The sequence below is a fragment of the Mesoplodon bidens genome (genome assembly GCF_964165515.1).
Source record: "Mesoplodon bidens genome assembly, chromosome: 9".
Lineage (NCBI taxonomy): Eukaryota > Metazoa > Chordata > Mammalia > Artiodactyla > Ziphiidae > Mesoplodon > Mesoplodon bidens.
The window spans coordinates 84,933,467-84,957,760 of NC_138166.1; the positions used below are offsets into that span (position 1 = coordinate 84,933,467).

Here is a 24,294-nt window from a genome sequence, read left to right on the forward strand (position 1 = left end):
TCTCTATAGATTTGCCTATTCTGGAATTTTGTAGAAATAGAATCATATGGTATGTGGCCTCTATAGATTTGCCTATTCTGGAATTTTGTAGAAATAGAATCATATAGTATGTGGTCTTTCGTGTCTGACTTCTTTTACTTAGCATAATGTTTTCAAGGTTCATCCATGGTGTATCATGTATCTGCACTTCAACCCTTTTTGTTGCCAAATGATATTCCATTGTATGCATATACCACATTTTATGTATCCATCCATCAGCTGATGGTCATTTGGGATACTTGTGTGAACTTAGTGGATTTGTGTTGAAGCACCTGAATGTCTATGACAGGCATAATATCGTGGACAGAGATAATGGGAATGGGGGTAGAGTGAATCATAGATGGGACATAATCCCTCCTATAGTTATAAAATCTCTGATTCCTCTCTCTCGCTCTCTCTCCCTCAATGAACCAGCCCCCCACAAAAAGAGTAATTCATGGATTGGACTATATTCACGGCCCATTCTCCCCAATTTAACACCATGATGCATTCCCCGCTGTTCAGACTGCAGAAGAGAAAGTCCCTGAAATACCAGCCTAAATTCAATGAAAACTTTTCAAATGAATAATTTCATTCAACTGAAGAATTTCCAGCAGATGAAAGAGCATAGTATGGCATCCAGGACTCTCACACCAGCTGCTGTCTGTTAACTGCTGCCAAAAACAAGGGAATGTTTCATTTGGGAGTTTTCCTTGTTCTTATTTTAAGGTAAAGCTTTACTCTTATTTACAGACTATTAGGGTTTCTAATATTATCTTGAAGTTAACTTCAGTGGAAGCCACTGATCCTACAGGTAGACAAAGGGCAGGACAGTACTATCTGGTAGACTCTCTACAGGCACATCCAAGTTTGATTTCTGCTGTATATTTGGTGCTGAAGACTCCTGCTTTCTGTACAGCTGGTGCCAACACTATGAAGGGAAAGAAATTAACTCACAGGCACAGGAGAATGAGACTCTCCAGGAGTGCTATGAGCAGAGCTGGGTTCCCACAGAGCACAACAGAGTCCTGCCCAGCTGCCCATGTGATAAACCACAGGCTGCGATTTTTCATGACAGGAAAGAAAGAAGAAGAAAGAGAAGCCTGTACATTCCTTTAACTGCAGTGGCTGATAAGGGATTTTAAAAGAAGTTTCAGATCTGGGCTTCACAATTCATCCTTGCTCTTAGTGGCTGGCTTAGCCTCCGCTTGCTCCTTATCTCGCCTGTAGCAGTAACTTCCAAATCAGTGTCTCATCTCTCAGGATCCTTATTTTCCTCTAGTCCTTCTTCTCTCTGACATGGAAAGACGTCAGTCCCCACTCTACCCTCCCTTAAGTCATAAATGTCATGTTTGCTTACAGATCAGAAGTGGAAAGTAAATACTAAAAGCATGCCTCCAGCTACCCCCACAAGTGCCTGCATCTATCCTCACTCGCATTTAGGGACCAGGCCAAGTAATAGCTGGGGGAACTGAAGGGTGTGAGACTAGAGAGTAAAGGGCCCTTTCTACGGGCATTCACATTTAAATTTAAAACAAAAGAGCCCAATAAACGAATCTCCCTGTAGACCAGGTTTGCCCCTAAGCTGCCACTTTGCCACATCTGGATGTTTCCTGGGATTTCTAATACGTATGTAAATATATTGATATTGTAAATATCAACATATTTAGTTATATGATACATACATGTTTTTATACAAGTAGGATTATAATATACACACTCTTTTGAACCTTGCTTTTTCATGTACATTGAAAAGCTTTACATGTTAGACAGCCTCATAACCAGCACCTTATAGATGGATATTTAGCTTGTTTTCAGTTAAAAAGATTCTTTTTCCAAATAATGTAGCATTGTTCATCCTTGGACACATGTCAGGGAGTATACACACAGAGTAAATTTGGCAAAGTGGAATTGCCAGATCAATTTTAATAGCTATTGCCAAAATGCCCTCCAAAAAAGTTGTATCTATTCAATTCTACCAACAGTGTTCCTCTGTTCAATGTTTAACTTCTTTTCTGTATGTGTCTCATTAGTTATTCCCATCAGAATAGCTGGCCTCATTTCACTGGTCTGGAGTGAACTACCCACAGAAAGTTTCTTTACTCTGTTTATTGAAGAACGGGAGGAACATAAATATGTTTTGCCTACATATAAAGTTAATGGCCTGTGGTAAAGAATGTAGACTTTTAAGCAGCCTTCCATGTCATTTGGCTTGGGAAACACTGAGTTAGTGTGCTAGACACCTGGCATGGGTTTGGAGGAAAAAGGTGGGCCTTCTTGGGCAGTGCCTGCCAAGTTGGATGATGGCCTCTGCGCTTCCCTCCTGAGCAAGGCACACATCACTAAGTCTGTGCCCATCTGTTTCTCCTCTGCTAGGAAGGGGCTGGAGCCTGGGGGATGGGAATGTGTTTTCCCCTTCTGGAGTCCTGATTATCCCAGCTGGACTTCTGGGTGGGGCTGGAACTTTCCTTGAGTACTTGGTCACCCCATCATAAGCTTCAGTCACCTACTCTCCCCTCCTCCATACTTTCATGTCATCTGGGTAAAAGTCTTGCTCTTTTGCCCAGTGGCTAAGGTCCCATTGCTGGGCCAGAGGCAAAAGAATGCTTGGAATAGTAAGGAAACTTTAAACGTTAGAGTTTCTAAGAAACAGAGCTTTCAGAAGTAAAAGATCTGCCAACAAATAAAATGTTTCTGCAGAAGTTAGGTGGTATTGCTCTGGTTCCAGCAACTTGCTCCTTTCTCAGTCATATGGCCTCTGGGTGCCATCTTGTTCCCTGCCCCTCTTCCTATTCCCTGGAAGATCCTCACCCCCCCCCACCCTCTGGGAACTCCCAAGAGACCTTTGTTCATAGCTGTATTATTCACTCATCAGCTTATGTGTTTGTCTTTACCACTGAATTGAGAGCTACTGAAGTTCTTAACAACAGCAACAGTAATAGCAATAGCAATGATATGGTGCTTTCTCTGTGCCAGAAACTCTTCTCTTTACACGTATTAACTCATTTAGACTCCATACATCCCTCATGATATCTTGGTATCCCCATCTGTGGCAAGTTTTTGAACATTCTATGGTGACTCTTTCAATTTATCAATAGATCTCTCTTACCCCACTTATCCAGAAGGAGATTTTTTTAAAAAAAATCTACTTATTAATGGTTTACAATACATCAGTCCCTTAGCAAAAAAATCCATAACATTCATATCATAAGAAAACATTATACAGAATAATAGCAGGATTGTTTCCTTATTTAGCTTGATGTCAAGGCTATTTATTTGGCCTTTGATACCATTAGTTTAAAGTAGAACACTATTTCCATCTACTAGAGTAGAACAGCTGTGTGCTTTTTCCTTTAAAAAATAAACTCTGTAATACTTTTAAAAGATGATCTGTGATTTTTCATATATCATTTAATTCTACAAACCTTTTTGATGAATAGATAAACACGAGCAGACATATCTGCGTTCAGATCCTGGCTGCACAACTTACCACCTCTGCATCCTTAGGCAAGCTCCTTCATCTTTCAAAGCCTCAGCTTTCTCATCCGTAAAATTAGGAAAATAATAGTTCTTTTATAGCATTATCATCAGAATTAAATGATATAATGTACATAAGGAGTTTAGCACAGTGTCTGGCACATAGTGATCAACAAGGGACAGAGATAGCACAGAGGGAGTGATATTTCTGTAGGAAGGTTGCAGGGAAGGCTTGCAAGAGCATGTGACAACTAAGGTGAATTTTGAGTAATGACGTTTTTAGATAGCCTAAGTGGGGACGAATGTATTTGGCAGGGGAAAGAAGATGTGTAAAGGCATGGAGAATGGAAACCACACTGTTTTGGGAGGAACTACAATTAGCAACATTAAGTCAGATTATGAAGTTTGGGAGAGGTGTGGGTGGTAAGAGAGAAGATTCTAGAGGAAGGGAAGGTCCAGATTTGGAAGTGTTTTGCATGACCAGTTATAGAGCTTGAATTTAGCATTGGGAATAGGAGTTAGTACAGAGTTTGAAGACAGAAAGAGATGTGATCTGATTTGCATTTTAGAAGACATCACTTTGGGCAGGTGTGTGAATGATGAATTAGAAAGGTGTGATCGTGGAGACCTGGAAACCAATTAGGGGGCAGTAGTCCAAGTGAGAGATACTGAGGCCTGAACAAGGGAAAACGGCTGGGAATGGAGGGAAGCAAGATGAATCCAAGGTACCTGGGAGGTAAGATGAAGAGGAGGGGGAAGGAGAGAACTTGCTGGGATTTGTACCCAAGGCTGCTTGGCTTTTTAGCTTCATTCCATTAGGCCACAGGTGTTGGTAATTGAGTGTCGTAGACTGGAGTGGCTAATGATGCCATTAACCACAGCAGAGAATAAAGAAAGTAGCACAGGTTCTGGGGAAGGGGGGTGGTTAGTTTGTAGTGGAGGAAGAGTAGTGAATTTAACTTAGCCCTTGTGGAGTATAAGACGTGTGTAGGCCATTCATGTGAAGAGGAACAGAGGCAGTCAAATATATGGATCTAGAGTTTGGAGTAGAGGGAAGGGCTGGAGATACAGATTTGGGAGTCTTTAGGGTAACTATGAAGTTAGGGAAATGGTTGAGATATGGAAGCCTCGCCAAAGATCTCGACATAGTTAATAACTATCTTTGGCCTTCAGTTTTACCATGTAAATGTACTCAGATTGGGCCCTATAAAAGTTTATTCGTTTATTCAGCCTCTTATTCAATGCACAGCCTGCCGTTTCATACCCTTCGCAATAGGTGGCGCTGACGCCCGGCAGGGAGAAGGCGGCAGCATAGGTTGGGCTCGGGGGCGATGGGCCGGTGCGCGGAGGTGGCGACGCTCTAGCCCAGGGCCGGGTATTCGGTGGCTTGGCCGGGTCTTCCCTGGGACTGGGGTCAGGCGGAGAAGCTCTGGCCGCGGGAAGCGCATGCGCAACCGGGTTCCCAAACATGGAGTCTTGTAGCCCAGGTCTTACCTGAATCAGGTAGGAGACAGGCGGGGAAGGAGTGACCCTCCACCTTCAGCCTCCTAGCCCAGCGGATGACTGGGCATGGGCACACTCGGGGTATGTGGCTAGTGTGCGTGGACTACACCAATCCTGGGGCCAAGCTTTGAATGATAGTGGCCTGGGAGGCCGTGAGGACCGGCTGGGGCGTGCCGGACTACGCGGAGGTTGGTGGGTGGCCGCACGAGGTGTGCGCGCCACTCGAGGGCTATGCGGGCGAAGTCCTCGGTCCTCGTCTCCTAGAACCTCGCGGTCGGACGAGAACACATAAGTCCCCTAACCCTCGTCCGAGGCTTGACTCCCCACAGAGCGTTTAGTCACTCAGTCGGCTTGACCATCCCTCCAGGAAATCGGGTCTCGAGTTCCCGGGAGGCTGCGCCTTCCCGCTTCGGGACCTCATTGGTGGTTGGGAAGGTCGCAGCCACACGGGCCTGGGCGAATGTTGGGGGCACAGGGACGCGGCCGCACGGCGCCGGTGGGGAGGGGGTGTAGTTTTCGCTGGGAGTTGGAGCAGCGAGTGCGGGGCTGTGCAGAGCGAGTGCTTAGTAACCGGCTGGTGACCAAGCGCTGCGGTAGTAGCGGGGGTGGGGGGCACTGGAGGGCACGGTGGGGGAGGACAGCTGAAGGTTTGCGGTGTTGATAGCAATCGAGGAAAAGAAAAACACCTGCTTCTGGGTTGACTCATCCAGGCTGGGGGAATAATTTAATGTGGAATGTAGTTTAAAAAAAAAAAGTGAATTGTGTGCCGTAGCCCTTTCTTCCCCAGGCAGGTAGGAAATTGCTTGTCCGTCCGAAAGAAAGCTGTTTTCCTTAGAGGACTGTGATGAGCATCAGATGAGATAATATACATGAAAGGGTAAAGAGCTATAAAAATGCAAGATATGATTTTATTTCAAATCCTTCATCCTATTTATGTGTGAGTGTATAAGATGTATTCCAGGTGTGGAACAGCAGAATAGTACCAGACTTGGGATTATGGGATGTGCCCAGTAATGCAAAGGGTGTGTAAAGATACTTTAAGGGTACTCAGTAATACTGTAATCTCTAGAAACAGTCTCTTAGGTTTATCTTGTCTGGTTAATGGGTTATTCGGCTCCCTTGCTTCTCTCCTCTCCCACTTGTCTTTTGAACTTTTTTAGCCAAAGATTTTTACCCAAAAACGAGCCTGAAGAGGAAGATACCAGTCGCTTTTTGGATATATGGGTTAAATTTGATTGAGAGGGAGGTTGATGTGATTGTATGCATAATTTCTCCTATTTGTCTTGCCCTCACTCAGCATGAAATAGCGTGTTGTACAAAGAGCTCTGGGCTGAGGGACACCCAGGAAAGATCTTGTTGTAGATCTGACCTTTCAGGGAGGGGTCACCTTGGCCAAGTTCCAATGCCTCTCTGAGCCTTAGTTTCTATCAGATGGGAAAAGACCTTAAAGGTCATTCATGCGTTTATCCAGACCTTGCATACCTGCCGCAGGGCTACCCAACCCCTAGAGACAGCGAACTTGTCACGTCCCCAAATGGCTGAGCTACCCAGTCTCTAGACAACCCTGTTGGAAAATTCTGTATGTTGAATCGACATCTGTTTCTCTACAATTTGCACTCATTGGAGCCATACAGAATAAAATGTCTAATGCTGCTTCCACAAATATTTGAGGACTGCTAACACATTTCCCTTCTACCACTCACTCCACAAGGGTTCTTTTCTTCCAGCTAAACATGCCCGGTTATTTTAAACAGCGAGGCAGTGTGGGGTAGTGGAAAGAACGCCAGCTTTGGAGCCAGACGCATCTGCTGCGCTCAGTTCCCAGTCCCTTCACACACTAACAGTGCTCTGAGCTGCTGTATCTTTCTCTGAAAAATATGGATGAAAGTATTCATCTAGCGAGTTATTATGAGAATTAAGGATAAATTGGGTGAAGATCCATGCTATAGTAGGAGCTTAAAATACGACAGCTGTTACACCTTCAGTGACATAATTTGCAATGCATTTTAGTCGGTCTTCTCTGAACAAATTCCTGTTTATGTGTCTCTTAATATCTGCTCTGCAGAACAAAATAAAACACTTTCTCACTAGCAGACTAAAGCAGGATTAGCTTATTCTGGGTGCTTCTCTAATTACAGTCTACAGTCTATCTACAATGTTTTTTTTGGAGCCATATCACATTGACTCACTGACAGCTAAAATCCTGACTCGCTTTATGTGCTGCTGTTCAATCAAGTTTCCCCCATCTTGAACTTCTTCAGCTTATTTGAATCGATAATTATGGCTCTTGCAAGTGGCAGTCCCAGTTCTGTCCTGTTGTCTCCATAAATATCCTTGTTGTTATATTATGGGTCTCAAACTGGGGTTCAAAAAAAAAGATTATTGAACCCACAGTACCAGCCGTGCTGATCTCACCACTGTTGCACATCAGCAAGCTAATAAATGCTGAGCTTACTACCCTCATCTTTGCACAAATCTGAGGTCTTTTTATGTGGGACTGTCTGAGAATTGGAATGTGACAGGAATGTATGATAAGCTACGGGTTGAGGGAATGCTGCTGCCTGTGATGTCGGTCGAGTGTGGTGTTTGTATCCAAGAACTGAAAGGGTGCACTGAGAACCAGCCAGAGGCAGGCTTTGGATTTATGTACGGTTACATGTTTTCTCAGGCACTCCAAATGTTTTATACCTTGGGCCAGATTCTCCCCTGGTGGAGGAAGCTTCTCTCTGTAAGTCAGGCACAGTTAAAAAACTCATTAACTGTTTGGCTTCTGGGGCATTCTCTAGCATTTTCTCCCGGCTTTAGCCAAGCTGATCTCTGTTAGTATCCTCTGCGTTTTCCAGACTCCTTGCCTCTGTGCTGGGAGGTTCTTCCAAACATGAATGCTTCCTTTGCCTAAACGAGTTACGGGTTTGAAGTCCTTCTCAACCTTGTTCCCTCCTTTTCCAAGGAGGTTTTTCCTAGCACTCTGCCCGGGAGGGTTTGTCTTGAGCATCAGACTTTGAATTCCCGTTGTCTTCAAGTGCTTCCCTTGGTCCCCTCTGCCACCCCCTCCCCCAGCCCCAGCAGTCTCCCCTCCTGTCTACCTTCTTGTTCCATGTGGGTGGACATGTTCCATGGCTTTCAGAATAAGATCCTTTGTGAGCACTCAGTCCATTAAATACAAAATTGCCTTCATCTTGGATGCTGGTACTTCTGGTATGGTGAGAATGAAAGTACGGAATTGTTTGTAGGAATCATAGGTTCCATTGACAGTAAATACGAAAAACTATAATGCCATGTTTGTTATATATTGTTGTCTTAGTTAAAATAGGAAAGTCTTTATTCTGTTGAAAGGACCGATTTAATTTTGCTGAGTAATTAATTCAGTCCTTAAAAGGTGGTGGTTCGTTAAAATAGGTAATCTTCCACTTGTTAAGGGGAGTAATTTAAATTTCATTAAGTAACCAATTAAGGCCACAGAGGGTTTAAATCCATCGGTGGCTCCTCATTTTCTTCAGGACAAATTGTAAACTCCTTAGGATGAAATACTCTTTCTAGCCTAATTTTTTGTCTACCAGAGCCACGGCCCAAAGGACTTGGAGTTTTCCCCAAAGGTTGTGCGGTCCTGCGCCTCCGGTGCTTTGCGAATGCCGTCCCCTCTGGTTGGAATGCTCTTTGTCTCTGGTAAATGTCTATTCATCATTCAAGACAACCCTTTCCCCCTCCCCTTAATTACTTCCTCCCCTGTGCGCCCTCAAATTCTTGTACTTATTCATGCAGTATTTATTAGGAGTCTGCTTTGTGGCCAGCGCCGTGGCAGGCTCTGGGGATACAAAAGGTGAATAATACTTGGGCTCGGGCTTTGAGGGGCTTGCATGTTAGGGGGAGGGGGCCAACCTGTCACAAAACGCTGATAGGAAATTAAAGGGAAAATTTAAGCACCGTCAGTTCTTGTGTGTCATCCTCACCGGATGGACAGCAGCTCGCTTGGGGGCAGGGGCAATTCCTCCTTCGCCTTTGCACCCCTGGCTCTTAGCGCTCTGGAGGTGCTAAATTAGCATTGGTTTCATGAACCTCGGAATCGACACCAGTAGAGGTGTACCCTGGATTGCGCCACACGTTTTGGTGACACGCTCATAGATGGCGGTTTCTCCTATGTCTGACTGGTGCCCTCAGCTCCCTGGCACACTGTGAGGTGCCGGGTGGGCTCGGCTGGCCCGGCCTTTGGCCCAGATGTTCGGAATCTTGCTCGCCCGCGCTCTGGGCAGCGGAGTGGCGGGGCGGCCTGGGCGGGCGCGAGTGGAAGAGAGGCCTGCAGCGCCCCCGCTGGAGGGAGCTGGCACCGCTCGGGCTGCCTGGCTCGCTCACAGCCCACGCGTTTGTCAGGAATTCAAATTTACAGCCAGAAAACGAACAGACACTGATTCTCTACACTTTTCTCTTCAAAGGCGTGATAGATGCCTTTTAAAGGATTGTGGATGAAGAAAAAATCCTTCTCTCTTTTCCGTACCACTGCGGCCCTCGCATTGTGATTCAGTCTTAAATAAATGCATAAACAAAGGGAGCTTTAGTCTCATAATTCGGCCGATCATTCTTTCCGGCACAGGACGGGCTAGTGCCGGGAGTGGGTGCCGCGGGAGGGCTGCAGCGGGCCTCGGGCACGCCGACCACGTCGTGCTGCCGCAGAGGAAACGTGCCCGGCGCCGCGGCGGTGGCTGACCGAGAGAGCCCAGACTTGACGCAAGTTGTGCCCCTTTTTTTGCTCTCGAGCGGCCGTCCCTTGAATCATCCGATTACCTCTGCGGTAGCCCAGCCGAGCTTGTCGTTCCCTAGCCACTCGGTTGTGCCCTTGGTGGGTACCTATAGTTAGGGACCTAGGAGGTGTTGGGCGCTCAGGGACCTATGCTTTGGCCCGGGCACTCGAGTGGTTCAGAGCCCCCGCCTGAGAGCGGATTGCGAGCGGGATGTGAGCCGGCGCCAGAGCGGAAGCCCTGGTCCCACTGCATCTGAGGTCGAGCGGCCACCTCTGGGGCTGGGGGTGGGGGGCCTATGGGTGGTCTCGGGGGAGGTGATGGAGTCTCAGGAAGTCTGTCGTCTCTTCCTGCAGTGTTAACTCGCCAGAGGAGGATTTTTGCTATAGAACCTGTGGTTCAGGGTAGGGGGCCGTGAGGGAGCAGCAGGGTGCTGGTGGGGGTCAATACCCCTGAAGGTGCCCTCCGGAGCAGCTGCTGTAGGAGGGGCGCCCCATCGTTGCGCCCTCAGCGGGGCTGTGGGGAAGGGGGTGGCTTTGGCGGGAGGGGCACTGCGGCGCGGTGGGCGGGCCAGGGGCGGGGCGCGGGTGGGCTCTAAAAGTCGGTGCCCACTCGCTCTGCGCTGCCGCGGCCACCAGCACATCCCGGCGCATCACGGCGGGCGGCGCCTCCTCTGCGGCAACCGCGCCTTGCGCATTGCCGCAGCGCACGTCCCGGTGGCCGCTCGCTGCTTGCCGCGGCCGCGCCGCCCTCGCGGGCTGTGGGCTGCGCCCGGCTGCCGGCCGACCCTGCACCGCTGCGGGCGTTGCGGCGCGCCCTTTGCTCAGGGCCGGTGTGCAGGCGGCATGGGATAAGACGCCACCATGGTGCGCCGAGATCGCCTCCGCAGGTGGGTGCGTGGTGGGCGCGGGGGGGGGGCGTGTGTGACTGGCTTGCAGCCGTCGTCCCCAAATGGGGTGCGGGCCAGCGGGTGGGACTTTGCCCGTGCGAGCTGGGGCTGCCAGAGTGCGACTCCCGCAGTGGAGGGAAAGTCTCCGGAGGGTGAGGGGCATGCATTCCTGTCCTCTGAGCCCGTTCTACCTGCTTGGAAGGGGATGTCTCGCCTGCACACAGTAGAATGTTCAGAACGCCTGATCGCCCTGATTTAGGATTTCTAGACCCTGGTATCTCTCTGATGCAATTTAGAATTTCTAGATCCTGGCGTCACCCTGTGCGGTTTAAAATTTCTAGACCCTGGTAGCGCCCTGGAGTGACTTAGGATTTTTAGACCCTGGTATTACTCTGATATGGTTTACAATTTTTAGACCTCGGCATCACCCTGGCATGATTGAAGATTTTTAGACCCTGGCATCGCCTTGGTGCGATTGACGGTTTTTAGATCCTGGTGTCACCCTTGTGCGATTGAGGATTTTTAGATCCCAGTACCCCTAGGTGTGAATTAGTGTTTCTAGACCCGGGTTTCACTTTGACGCGACTTAAGATTTTTAGACCCTGGTAACGCCTTGGCGCGATTAGGGTTTTTACACCCCAGCATCGCCTTGGCGCGGTTTAGGGTTTCTAGACCTGGGTTTTGCCTTGGCGTGAATTAGGATTTTAACATCCGAATATCACCCTGACAACGATTTAGCGTTTCTAGACCCCTGCATCGCCCTGGCGCGATTTAGAATTTCGAGACCCCGGTATTGCCCTGCGGTGATTTAGGATTTGAAGACCCTGGTGTCGCCGTGGCGTGAGTTACCGCATAGGTGTGACTAGAACTGGCAGTGTCTTATCACCGAGGCGTAAGTATTTTTGAGATTTCAGTAACAGGAAGCCAAGTGAGAATGATGTGACCAAACTCATAATATTACACATGAATTATTTGCATTGGTTTACAAAATAGTTCATAGTCTCACCGCGATGCTGTAAAGTGGGCAGGTTTGGTGGTATTAAATGTGTGTATTTTTCCTATTTACAAGATGAAGAAATAAAGGCTCGGAAAGGTTCATTAATTTCTGGAAGGTTTGTTACTGGGGTTTGCTGAATTTGTACCCTTGATTCTTGGCTCATCAAAGAATGGAGATTTGGGTCAAAAAATGTTTAATCTATTTTGCCTACTGACTGCCTGATTGCTTACGTACTAAAAATCCTAAAATGTTGTTGGGGGCATTTTTACTGAAGTAATGAAGACAGAAAGCGGCTTTCTGAGGGGTTGCCTCTTCACTTTCTTAGCGTAAAAGAGAAGGAAGAGGTGCGGGGTGAGGGTGTCCCGAGCAGAGTCTGTCTGTCCTTCCCCTCACCGCCCCGCACGGTGGGCGGCGGCGGGGCGGGGGAGCCTCTCCTGCTCAGCTCCTCTCGTATCCCCTCCCCGGCTCTCTGCTGAGTCACTGCAGAGACTCGGCTGCTGGAACCCGTCAATGAATGAGATGAGAAGTATGGGGATCAGGGGTGATGAAATGCGCAGGTGAAAATGTATAAGCTTAAGTCCAGGACAGATAGCGCTTAGAAATGATCATCTAAACCCGATACTTTTTGTCATCTCACCTTTTCAGGAGATAATGGGATGTAGCCTACTACTACTACTGTGGGGGGTGGATATTTTGATATAATGGTCATGTTCCGGGCATTTTTTCTAATCATTTCTTAATCTTTAATCTTTCTACCTTGGAAGGTAGAACCAAATCACTGGGTCTGTTTTATGGATATGCACTTCAGAGGGGGGAAGAAAAAAAAGACCGCCCTGGTGACACCTTAAAAATAGGCAAAGGAGCTGAGATTCTCTGTGGATGTGAAACTACAGGCTCTTATTTTTTGAAAAAAACTCTAAAATAAATAAATATCTTGTGAGTTGGATTAGTTTGTTAGAGATTGTGGCCAGATTACAGGTAATATGGTAGAAGGGTACAGACACAAAGACATTTCCACCAGGGCTTTCACAATTAATTCCCCTTATTTATAGTTCTGTGTTCTTGACAATTCTTATTTTAGTTTTAGAAGGTATTTCCATTCTGGCTGTTTTTAAGAGAATTTCCATTCTACTGATGGTTCTTTCCCTGGTGGCCATCAGGAGTCATAAGCTAGAAACAGAGGGGACTGTTTCTAACTCCCGTTTAGCACTTCTTGTCATTGTGGATGAATTGATCTGGACCTTTGAAGTCCTGGGCATGGGAAGGTTGGGTGTGCAAATCCGTGCTTTCCTCCCCCAAACAAAATCAGTTCTCAGATGCTCTGCCCCCTTTTTGGGGGTGGTGGGAAGGAAGGGGCATCCTAAGAAATTAAATAAATGGGGGAGCTTCCTCAAGAGTCTGCTAAGAAAAGCAGAAATATAATCTGCTGCCGTGACCTCTCAAGAGATTAGATATTCAGGGTCATGACAAAGCTGCTTACGTTGGAATATACAGGGCACCTATCTTCTTAACTTTCACAGACTCTTTACCCTGAGCAGTTTCTCAGCACAAATCCAGATAGTAGTAGCAAACTGGACTTCACTGGAGTCAGAGGGTTGATAAATATTAGAAAATCAAGAGCAGCTTGCTGCTTTAGGACATGTGATGTTCCTACGTATTTTTTTTTAACAAACATTTGTTTAAAAAATTTATATATATATATATATGTGTAAAACATTTTACGGGTGCGGGGCTGGTGGGTAGGTGATAGAGCTTTTAGAGTAAATATGAAGGGAACCCTCCCTCCCCCCAGGAAGCCTTGATAAAGGACAATGAAGTTACTTAAGTAATTTATCTTCCTTTTACTTTATATAAAACCTCTACAGCAGGTCTTGGGAAGAGCACAAGGGGAGGGGCTATGGGGTTAAAGTGGGACGAAGTTGAGGGGGAAGATTACATATGAAAATAGTATATTTTTTCCTTAAAATTAGAATGATGAGCAAATATGGTGATTGCCATAGCAGGCAGAGTACACTTACATTCTTGGTAAATTTCCTGCCATGGTTGACATGGAGGACAAGGTAGTCCCCACATGGTACAGAAATTCCCTACCCTGTTTTACCAGTTTGGGGCTTGTGTTAGAATCGTGTACAATGTCACCCAACTGCTTACCCCGGGTTTCTGATTTTCCTACAGGATGAGGGAGTGGTGGGTCCAGGTGGGGCTGTTGGCTGTGCCCCTGCTTGCAGCCTATCTGCACATCCCACCCCCCCAGCTTTCCCCTGCTCTTCACTCATGGAAGTCATCAGGCAAATTTTTTACCTACAAGGGACTGCGTATCTTCTACCAAGGTAAGAACAGGGCTCTTGAAACACTCTGCATGTAGAGGTCCCGTGGGTCCCTCTGAGGTACTTATTTTGCATCCATTGGTCTCTGTTGCCCCTCAGTGATGGAGGGGAAAACCCTCTTTTTCTGTATAGTGTCCATTTGAAGGAATGGACTAATTCCCCTCATTAACTTGATAGCAGGGAAACTCAAAAAAAATTGCTGGGAGGGTGAGGGTGGTGGAATGGAGATTCCAATGTCCATAGACTGACTTGTTAGTATAATTTATTTATTTATTTTTTCTGATTTTGACTTTATTTTAACATCTTTATTGGAGTATAATTGCTTTACAGTGGTGTGTTAGTTTCTGCTTTATAACAAAGTGAATCAGCTCTACATATACATATATCCCCATAACTCCTCCCTCTTGCGTCTCCCTCCCATCCTCCCTATCCCACCCATCTAGGTGGTCACAAAGCACCGAGCTGATCTCCCTGTGCTATGCAGCAGCTTCCCACTAGCTAGCTATTTTACATTTGGTAGTGTATATGTGACCAGTATAATTTACTTTGTAGCCTGATTTGCAGTGATAGATAGTACTGGCTTTCTTTTGTGAGCGCCCCTAGTGTCCGATAATATAAACAGCGTCCATAGATACAGCTGCCATTGGTTCTGTTCCCCCATCCCTGATTTCATTTTATTGTTTCTGTAAAGATTATTTGTTATATGTATAACTAAATGTGATTTAAGTCTTATACCTTTGTCTAAGTTAATTTGCTAATAATTATTGTGACTGCTACTTACCAATTAATTACCTTATGCTAGGCATTGAATTATATTTTCAACCTTCATAATTTCGTTTAATCTTTACAACAGTACTTGGAGGTAGGTGCTATTCACCTCATTTTATAGGTAAAAGGAATGAGAAACAAGATTGGAAAAGATTTCTTTTGGGCGGGGGTCAAGAGCAATAACGAAAAATGTTTGTCATAAACCGTTTTTCATTATTGCTCCTGACCTCCTCTCATTCGTTATATTCAACTAAAAGTAAGTATATAATTTTCTTTATGTTGGTCACTTAGGTTGTTTCTAGTTTTCCAATGTTTTAAATAATGTTAAAGGGAAATCTCCATGTATGTGTTAATTTTTTCCTTATTTTTTCAAATAGTACTACATGTAAATGAAATGATTTATTTGCATGGATTCTCAAGAATAAGACTCCTAGGCTAAAGTATATAAAATTTTTCATTGCTTCTAACTAAATTATTTTTGTAAACCTTATTATCAAATTCTCATGCCAGTGGCAGTATATGAATCTATCAGTTTTAATCGAATACTATTTTTTATTAGCAAGGCTACTTACTGTTTAAATATTTGGATAATTTAAAAGATGTTTATACATTAAAAATGTTCATGTTTATGTTGATCAGCCTTTTTTTATAGTTGCTAGAATTTTGCAATAGTTGAGCATTATGCTTTTAATATTCAGTTGAGTCTCCTCTGCGGGAAATAAAATTGTTGGACAAATGGCATAAACTGAGGCACTCGCTGGGTTGAGGAAGGGAATTTTTGCGAGGCCATTAATAATAGGTACAAAGAACTTGTAGTTATTAAGTTGTGACTGTATACTTTTAACTGTGAAGCTTTACTTTTTACTGTGGAAAAGCAATTTACATATTAATGATACAGAATAAAGGGAGAAATGAGGAAATACTTCTTAAAAATCTAGGTGAAAGTAAGCAGTCTGCCGTCAAGTATTTTCATATCAAGTGAGCTATTTACGTTTTTAAAAAATTGTAGTTGATTTACAATATTATATTAGTTCAGGTGTAGAACATTAGTGATTCAGTATTTTAATAGATTATACTCCATTTAAAGTTATTATAAAATATTGGCTATATTTACAATTTTTAAATATACAGAATAAAAGAAAACAGATATCAAATGCCTATTCTTACATAAAGCAATAAGCTTGCATTTTAAAAGAAATCTAATATTTTAATTTCATTAATTTGGTCAGGGTTTCTTGTCCTTTATACCAGATTATTTAGATTTTTCATATCTTCAAGGTTATTTTCTTAGGGCATCGGCCTAACTGATCTCTCTCCTCTTCCCAGACTCTGTGGGTGTGGTTGGAAGTCCAGAGATAGTTGTGCTTTTACACGGCTTTCCAACGTCCAGCTATGACTGGTACAAGGTAAGGAAATCAGACCTGGGTCCTACTATGCCTTAAAAAATTCAAAATCGAGGATTTTGTTGTCAGCACTGGAAGACTTGCATATTTGAGTTGCTTAATAAAATAGGATTAAATGTAGAACGGTTGCTCATTTACTGTAAGGGAGTAAAAAAGTCTTTGGCAATCTGGGAGGGATCATTGCCAAGTTAAAAAGTGCTGGAGTTCCTCCCTCAATGGAGATTAATTATAAGGAATAAAGCACTTTCCAGGAGGATCATTTGTGGGCCTGTGGTGGTTTCATGAGATTTTCCCTTTATCGAAGTCTGTTTATTAAGCTGAGATAGGGATGAAACTCCTTTGCTGCTGTAGGTTGGAGAAGAGGAGGAGCAGGATTAGAAAAACCAAACCATCCCTTTCCTTCTTGTAGATTTGGGAAGGTCTGACCCTCAGGTTTCATCGAGTGATTGCCCTTGATTTCCTAGGCTTTGGCTTCAGTGACAAACCGGTGAGCAGCATCTAGATGGGGCAGTGTTGCGGGATGGGGGTAGGCAAGGATGGAGGGGTCAGGCTGGCAGACACACCTGCACCCTTGACTTCACCCTGTGTATCTGGGCTCTCCTTTCCCTAGAGACCACATCACTATTCCATATTCGAGCAGGCCAGCATCGTGGAAGCTCTTTTGCGGCATCTGGGGCTCCAGAACCGTAGGATCAACCTGTTGTCTCACGACTATGGGGATATCGTTGCTCAGGAGCTGCTCTATAGGTCAGTGAAGCCATGACTTTTGTGTACGATTCCCAGGTTTCACTCGCTTAAGATGAGAGAAGTACATTGTTCTGGGTTCTTTCTAGCCCTTTTCCCTCTTGGGAGTTTGTCTTCAGCTGCTCAGTAAGCTATGCGTTTCCCTCCCCGTCTCTAGGTTCAAGCAGAATCGATCTGGTCGGCTTACCATCAAGAGTCTCTGTCTGTCGAACGGAGGTAACTGCCTTGGAGGCGGGTGGAAAGTGAGGTGTAGCCTAGAGGGCCACATTTAGATACGGCAGTGACGTCTAAATGGTAATCTGATGGTACTGCAAACAGACCCAAGCAAAGTAGTGGATCTTTACCTCTTTCATGCCATGAACCACTTTGTGGCCTGGTGAGATTTACTGATGCTTTCTCAGAATAATGTTTTTAAATATAGAAAATAAAGTAAGATTACAAAGGAAACTGCTTATCTTGACCTAAGTTAATAAAAAGCTGTGTTGTAGTAAGATGTGCTTTTTAAAATGTATTTAATGCATTTTCCAGCAAGATCTTGTGGTGTGTCTGGTAACAACTGTGATTAGAAGTGGTGGGGAGTGCAGATGATATTTCGCAATCTCTGTGACAACTGCAGTGGGTTCTGCAGACATTTGAGATGAAGCCACAGGTGCTTCTACTACTTACTACTGTGGTTTGTATCATAAACTCTCAGTTCACAGCAGTGCCAAGTTTCAGTTGGAAATTAGTGAGCCCTTGATTAGACCTTTTGGAGATGTTTCTTGTTCTTTGCCTGCCATTGAGCCTGGCTTGTAAATCCATGAATATCCAGGTGTCCCCCGAATACCTTAAGGGCAGATTGGGAGAGGAGTCTGTTTGTCCCTTTATCAGTAACGCTCATGGCTTTCTCCCATTGACTCTGGAAAAAAACGGAAACGGAAAAGCTCTAGGTTTTTTGAAGGATCTACACTTCTGAAAAATCTCTGGTTTCCTTTGCAGCCCGAATAGTTAACAACATATGTATTCTGAAGAACGGGTGGAAACGCTAAGGGGAGCCAGAGTCTAGTCGTCAGCAGTGTGGAGGACCATGACATATTTTTCCCTTCTCTCTACAGTGGGGAAAGTGATCCCAGTGGGCTAGAATTTGACCTGGTAAACACAGAATTCCCTGGAGAAATAATAAATGACAGTACTAAGTTTTTATTTGTAGTTTGGTTTTTGGCAGTAAAAGCCCTCAAGGTGACTAATGGGGTGAATTGTCTCCGATAATGGGCCTATGTTTGGCCTAAGATTGTTGGTAAGTAACTACCCCAAGTCTCTTCTCCTACAGGTATATTTCCTGAGACTCACCGTCCTCTCCTTCTCCAAAAGGTTGGTTACTCCACTGACTAGATCTTTAGATTTTAAGGTTTATACTGATATAAATAATGCTGGTATCTTTATAACGGCCATACCTGCTCTCATGGGCTGTAGTTAAAATCCGTTTCATCATGAACTCATGTTAATGAAGTTAATTTTTTCCTTAATAAAGGAAAAATAAAGCAGTAGAAGTGACCCCTAGATAAATAAAGGCTTATTTCTGAGAATGAGAGCAACAAATATTTGGAGAAGTACAGCTGTCTAAAGAGTTGTGTCATTAGCATGATGTTTGAACAAATTGGGATCCTAGTCTAAAGTTGAATGTATCAGTTAAAAGTCTTTGGGATTTAGGGAAGTGTAGAATGTAATCTTAAAGGGAATTAGAAATAGGTTTGTTTTCTATGGGAGAAGAATGTGGGTAAGCAAAACAAGAAACTAAAAGCCAGTAGATTTGGCTAAAGTCCTTTTTTAGTTCCTGGTATAAAACCTTTTATCCTGGATAGTTGGTTTCTTTCTTTGGACTGTTGATTGTTACTTTTACACTTATAGCTTCTCAAAGATGGAGGCATGCTGTCACCCATCCTCACGCGACTGATGAACTTCTTCGTATTCTCTCGAGGGTAAGTCATTGTCGGACACTGATTCACTTCAGCATGGGAGCAATGTAGTGAAAAGTTGCTGCCATTAAAGTTCTGGGCCAAATCTTAGGGTTTGACCCTTTAAAGTAAAGGTGTTGACCACTGCCAGGCAAGTAGTAGAAGGAATTCATAAACCAGTCAAGGGTCAGACATACATGACCTGAGGTTCCAATCATACTTGATGTACTGAGTTCTTCTCACACTTACCTTTCTGCTTTTTTGGACTTGTTCAGTCTTACCCCGGTCTTTGGGCCATACACCCGACCCTCTGAGAGTGAACTGTGGGACATGTGGGCAGGGATACGCAACAATGACGGGAACTTGGTTATTGACAGGTAAGAAATAACCCTTTGCTTTGGTTTCCAGAGACACTTTTTTTGGGAAGTGGGGAAAGATGTGGGATTGTGTGTTCTGTTCCTTGCTTTCATAACCACAAGAAGAGTGGTTAAGACCTATGAGGCAAACCAAAAAGTCATGCTCTGTACTTTCTAAGAAGAAAGAAATTGAGAATAGAGTGAGCTCTGAGCCTAAGCCATTTGGCACCATAAGTTTGGATAAACAGCTGCAAATTCTAATGCTAATTTAGTCTGTAACTGACTGACTGGCAAATCGTCTTTGGACCTTTTGTCAATAGTAAATGTTTCAAAATGTCTCATCATAATTCTGAAAGGTGCTTAACGCCTCTCTCAAAGTACAGATTGTTTCCTTTTTCATATCTTTTCTGTAGCAACAGGGACTGAGAAGGGAGGTTTCTCTGTCTTGTACAAAGAATCCCCATGCCTTGGTTCAAACGAGAACGTAGCCACTTTCACAGAGGGACCTAGAGATAGTGTATCCAGAAGTACTTGGGGTAAGGCCCTGTCTCTTTGCCAGCTGGGTCAGTGTAGCTTCCAGTGTGTTAACTGGTGGCTGTGCTGGGAACTGTGAGGTCGAGGGAGCCATTCCTCCCTAACCCCCATGGGACCCTTGAAGATTCATTTTAATATAAAAAACTGAAAAACAAAGCCCTCTTGTAAAATTCCCTTGTGCTTTCAAGAAACTAAATACCATTTCTAAGAGGTGATCTTTGAAGTGCAGAATAATTAGAATACATGAGTTTGAGTTCTGAAATGTACCTATGACATCCTACACTGTAGGATGAAGACTCTGCCTCCCTTGTATCTGTGGTCGGATGAAATGCAGAGGTGGAAGCTTTGTGCTCATGAACTTCTACACCGAGTATTTTAGAAGTAGATGCCAATTTAGAGATCATGTAGTTCAGTCTCTTAAAGATGAGGAAAGATGTGTGTGTTACCAACAACTTTTGAGTCACAGAGCTTGTTAGTGGTGAAGCCAGAATCAGAACTCTAGTCCCAGACTTTAGTCACATGTAATCCAAAGTAACTTCCAGCCTTCCTAGATTTCATTCCCTGCTTAATCAACACAAAGAACCATTAATTCTAACATCGATAGTAGGCATGATCACTGCCGTAGCTACGTGGTGGTGAACTCTAGAGGTTAACAGAAATGGGTACATTAAGTGGGCCGTTCCCAGGAAGGCCAGGTTGCTTCTGGATTAAGAAAACATACTGATCGTGTTCAGTAGGCTGTGTTCCTTGTGGTTCCTGTCAGGCCTTTGCATCCCCATAGCAAAAAAAAGTTTCTTGTTTTACTCTTGCTGACTTCTCTGTCCTATAGTCTCTTGCAGTACATCAATCAAAGGAAGAAGTTTAGAAGACGCTGGGTGGGAGCTCTTGCCTCTGTATCTATTCCCAGTGAGTATTTCTATATTACCTCTTTTTTCTTTTTTTTAAATAAAGTTTACCTTGGGCTGCGTTGGGTCTTAGTTGCAGCGCACGGGCTTCTCATCGTGGTGGCTTCTCTTGTTGCAGAGCACGGGCTCCAGGCATGCAGGCTTCAGTAGTTGTGGCACAAGGGCTCAGTAGTTGTGGCTCGCGGGCACTAGAGCGCAGGCTCAGTACTTGTGGCGCACGGGCTTAGTTGCTCTGCAGCATGTGGGATCTTCCTGCACCAGGACTCCAACCCATGTCCCCTGCATTGGTAGGCGGATTCTTAACCACTGCGCCACCAGGGAAGTCCCTCTATATTACCTCTTGATAGGAAAACTGAGGTACTATGGGTTAAATAATTGCCAGACTTAGCAAACAAAGATACAAGATACCTAGCTAAATTTGAATTTCAGATAAACAACAAACACCTATTTAGGATAAGTATATGCTACGCAGTATTTGAGATATACTAAAAAAAAAAATAATCATTATCTGAAGTTCAGATGTAACTGGCCATCCTTTATTTAATCTGGCAGCCAGTGACATGTGTTGAAGAGAAGTATATAAAACATTGGGATCCTGTTGCAAAGGGAGTTGGTGTCTCTGTCAGGAGTGAGAGTTAGACCAGTTTCTGTGCTGTGCATTGTCAGTAGCTGCCACATTCAATGCTGAATTGCTGGGACAGCAGGCTGTTTAGATTACTAATAAAGAGGCTATAGGTGGTCTCTTCTTACTTGTCTCTTCATTCTTACGGATTTAAAAAAGAAATTCAGTGCACTATCTCACACAGAGTAATTAGTGCTCAGGATATCACTGGTTGATTTCAAATGTCAAGGGTCAATTATAACTGAAGAGAGAGACTTAAAGAATGACACTCTTCTGGATTTCTAAAAATGGAATGTTGGAAGTGGGGCTTATTCCTTTTGGTCCAGGGCACAGAAGAGATGAAGGGACTGAATGGTTGTTTACAGGAGAAAAGGTCTCAAATGGACTGATTTTTAGGCTTATTCCCATATGTTCCTTGTAACCTACTTATTGAAAGAAGCTAGGTTTTCTATTATAAAAAAAATTATTTAAAGAAAAAAAAATTTTTTTGAGGGGTAGTTAATTTTACAGTGGGAATAGGAAAATGGATGTGAGAGCTGTTAATAATTCATTCCTTTTCCCTTTCCTAGTTCATTTTATCTATGGGCCACTGGATCCAGTGAATCCCTATCCAGAGTTTTTGGAGCTGTACAGGTGAGTCTCCCTCAGGGGGTCTTTGTTTTCTTAGCACCTCATCCCGACAGTGGTGAACAGGATTGTCTGCTGAGGCAAATCTAGCCTCTGTCTCTGACCTCACTGGCTGTTCATCTAGGAAACACATAACAGAGGATGAAATGGGGGATCTTGCTCTCACATAATGTAAAGATCAGGAAATTCAGTTATACAGTCTCTTGGTTTATACAGTCTGTTTTCACTATCATGGTTACTACATGTTCCAATATGTACAGGTAAGAAACAGCTATCACGTAAACCAAGGAATGGAAGTGGATATATTTTAAGAAACGTTTGCTTTAGTCTGATTGTAAAGCCAGCTCATTGGCCTCAGCTGAGGAGACTGCATGGGGAGAATGAACTGTGGGAAAGTGCCTTTGCAGGTTGTTCTTCTCTCTAGGTATTTATTTGGAAGGTGTCGGAATATGAGAGCTTGATTATGTCACATAAAAATGTTCCATACCTTCACATGGCCTAGTAGAAACAGCCCAGTAGTAAATAGCTTACATTTAATTTTAAACAAAAATACCCTCTCTCATCTCCTCAGGTTAAGCAAGGTCTTTTGTTATCTTTACTTGGACAGTGAATTGCTGAATGGCCCACTTCTCCAAGGAGCTGGAAGTCATCCCGCTCTGACATGTGTTGTATATGTGTTATATTTTCACGTTGTTGTCTGCTGGAATATGAGCATTTAAAAACTAGTCTGTATACATCATAAATGGAATTGGCAAGTTCATCTGCCTAAGATAGATATAATTCCAAAGTAGAAGGTGAATAAGCTCTTTGTTGGTTCCTTCCAGTGTGGTATGTCCACAGGGGCGTTTACTAGGGCTGCCCACTGGCTTACATCCCTCCCCCTCCCTCCAGCCTCAAGTTCACCTACATGCTGTTCTCTTCCACTAGGAAAACGCTGCCGCGGTCCACAGTGTCGATTCTGGATGACCACATTAGCCACTATCCACAGCTAGAGGATCCCATGGGCTTCTTGAATGCATATATGGGCTTCATCAACTCCTTCTGAGCTGGAAAGAGTAGCTTCCCTGTATTACCTCCCCTATTCCCTTATCTGTTGTGTATTCCACTTAGCAAGAAACGCCCAAAAGAGGTCCTGGCCACCAAACACTATTCTCTCACAAAAGTCCACCTGACTCACACTGGTGAACAGCATATAGTAAAAAGCCAGCAGAAGCTCTAAGGGTGACCTAATAGTCCACCTCCCATTCCTTTGACATCTGATCAAGTGTATGGACTTGCCTTTGCCTTTGTGTTATTAGGAAATTCTGATGGGCACTACTACTCACTGATGCAGAAAGACAGACAGACATTCATTTGCATAAAAGTCTTTGAAACACTTCTATGGACTTTTCTGAAATATTTAGAAATGCTAATTTCTGGCCCTGATTGGAATTATCTAAAGGTGCCACCTTCACCTTGCCTTGAATGGCTTTAATTCTCTAAGTGACACAGCTTTAAGCGAGAATGAGTCTCCCTTGTCATAACTTTGGATTTAGTTTCATTAGCTGCTTCTAACTGTAGTCATTTTGTTAGACTTTGGTTTCAATAATGCAGTATTCTAAGTATACTTTAAGACTATGATTTACCTACACGTATTATGTATGTATTTTATAAGGACACTAAACCAGCAGACACTTACTCTAGCAGAGTAGTTTAACCTTACTAACCATGTTTCATTTCTGAGTAAATTGAACTAAAGCCAAGCTATTTACAGAATTTCCTAAAATCACAGAACATTAAGGACAGTAGTCTCTGTGCCAGAGATGTACTGTTATTTGCTGTTAGAACTGGTCTTTCCAGCTAATAACAGTCGGACTTGTCATACCTCAGTGCTTAGAAGCATGTCCCTCCTGAGCCAGAGTGGAGAGGAGGGGATCGTTGTACAGTCCAAGTTAGCAGGCTGAACATATACCGATTGCTTAACTTCTCGTTGGTTGTCCCAGAGAGGGTTCCTCATGTAGCTCAGCAATTCCTGTACTTTACAGACGGGAAAGTTCCAGAAACTTTAAGAACAAAGTCTGAAAGTTCTATGAGCAAATGGTGCTGAATACTTTTTTTTTTAAGCCACAGTTTCATTGTCTTAGTTAAAACAGGATTATTAAGTGGTGATTTTAAATTCTTTTTTTTATTAGCAACTTCAAGTATAACAACTGGAATAAGTGTTTATTTTCTATTAATAAAAATGAATTTTGACAAAAGTGGACTCTGGCTCCCGCTCCCCCACCACCCCTCTGGGATAAAAGCTTTCCAACATTGCCAGGAGCTTTCAGATACACAGTGAATTAAAGAATTTAATGAAGTTAAGCAGCTGGGGCATAGGATAGTATTTGATTTTCAAGATCACCCAAAGCTGTACTACCATACCAAAGCTGACCAAGTGTAATGAACAACAACAAAAAGACATGCACAAGGACAGAC

At 44.0% G+C, this 24,294-nt stretch overlaps 1 protein-coding gene across 3 annotated transcripts; it reads left to right on the forward strand.

Moving 5' to 3' along the window:
* Positions 1-4,931: 4,931 nt before the first annotated feature.
* MEST (mesoderm specific transcript) lies at positions 4,932-24,263 on the forward strand. 3 transcript variants are annotated; one of them, XM_081244785.1, is made up of 12 exons: positions 4,932-4,998; positions 13,793-13,947; positions 16,039-16,118; positions 16,525-16,602; positions 16,726-16,862; positions 17,017-17,075; positions 18,169-18,209; positions 18,747-18,817; positions 19,069-19,170; positions 20,513-20,589; positions 21,780-21,843; positions 22,765-24,263. In XM_081244785.1, the coding sequence occupies exons 2-12, from the start codon at positions 13,794-13,796 to the stop codon at positions 22,880-22,882; spliced, it is 981 nt and encodes a 326-aa protein (XP_081100911.1). In that variant the 5' UTR covers positions 4,932-4,998; position 13,793; the 3' UTR covers positions 22,883-24,263. The 3 variants fall into 3 exon arrangements, with proteins under 3 accessions (XP_081100911.1, XP_081100910.1, XP_081100912.1); XM_081244784.1 differs by lacking the exon at positions 4,932-4,998 and adding an exon at positions 10,348-10,620; XM_081244786.1 differs by lacking the exon at positions 4,932-4,998 and adding an exon at positions 11,368-11,512.
* The last annotated feature ends 31 nt before the right edge of the window (positions 24,264-24,294 follow it).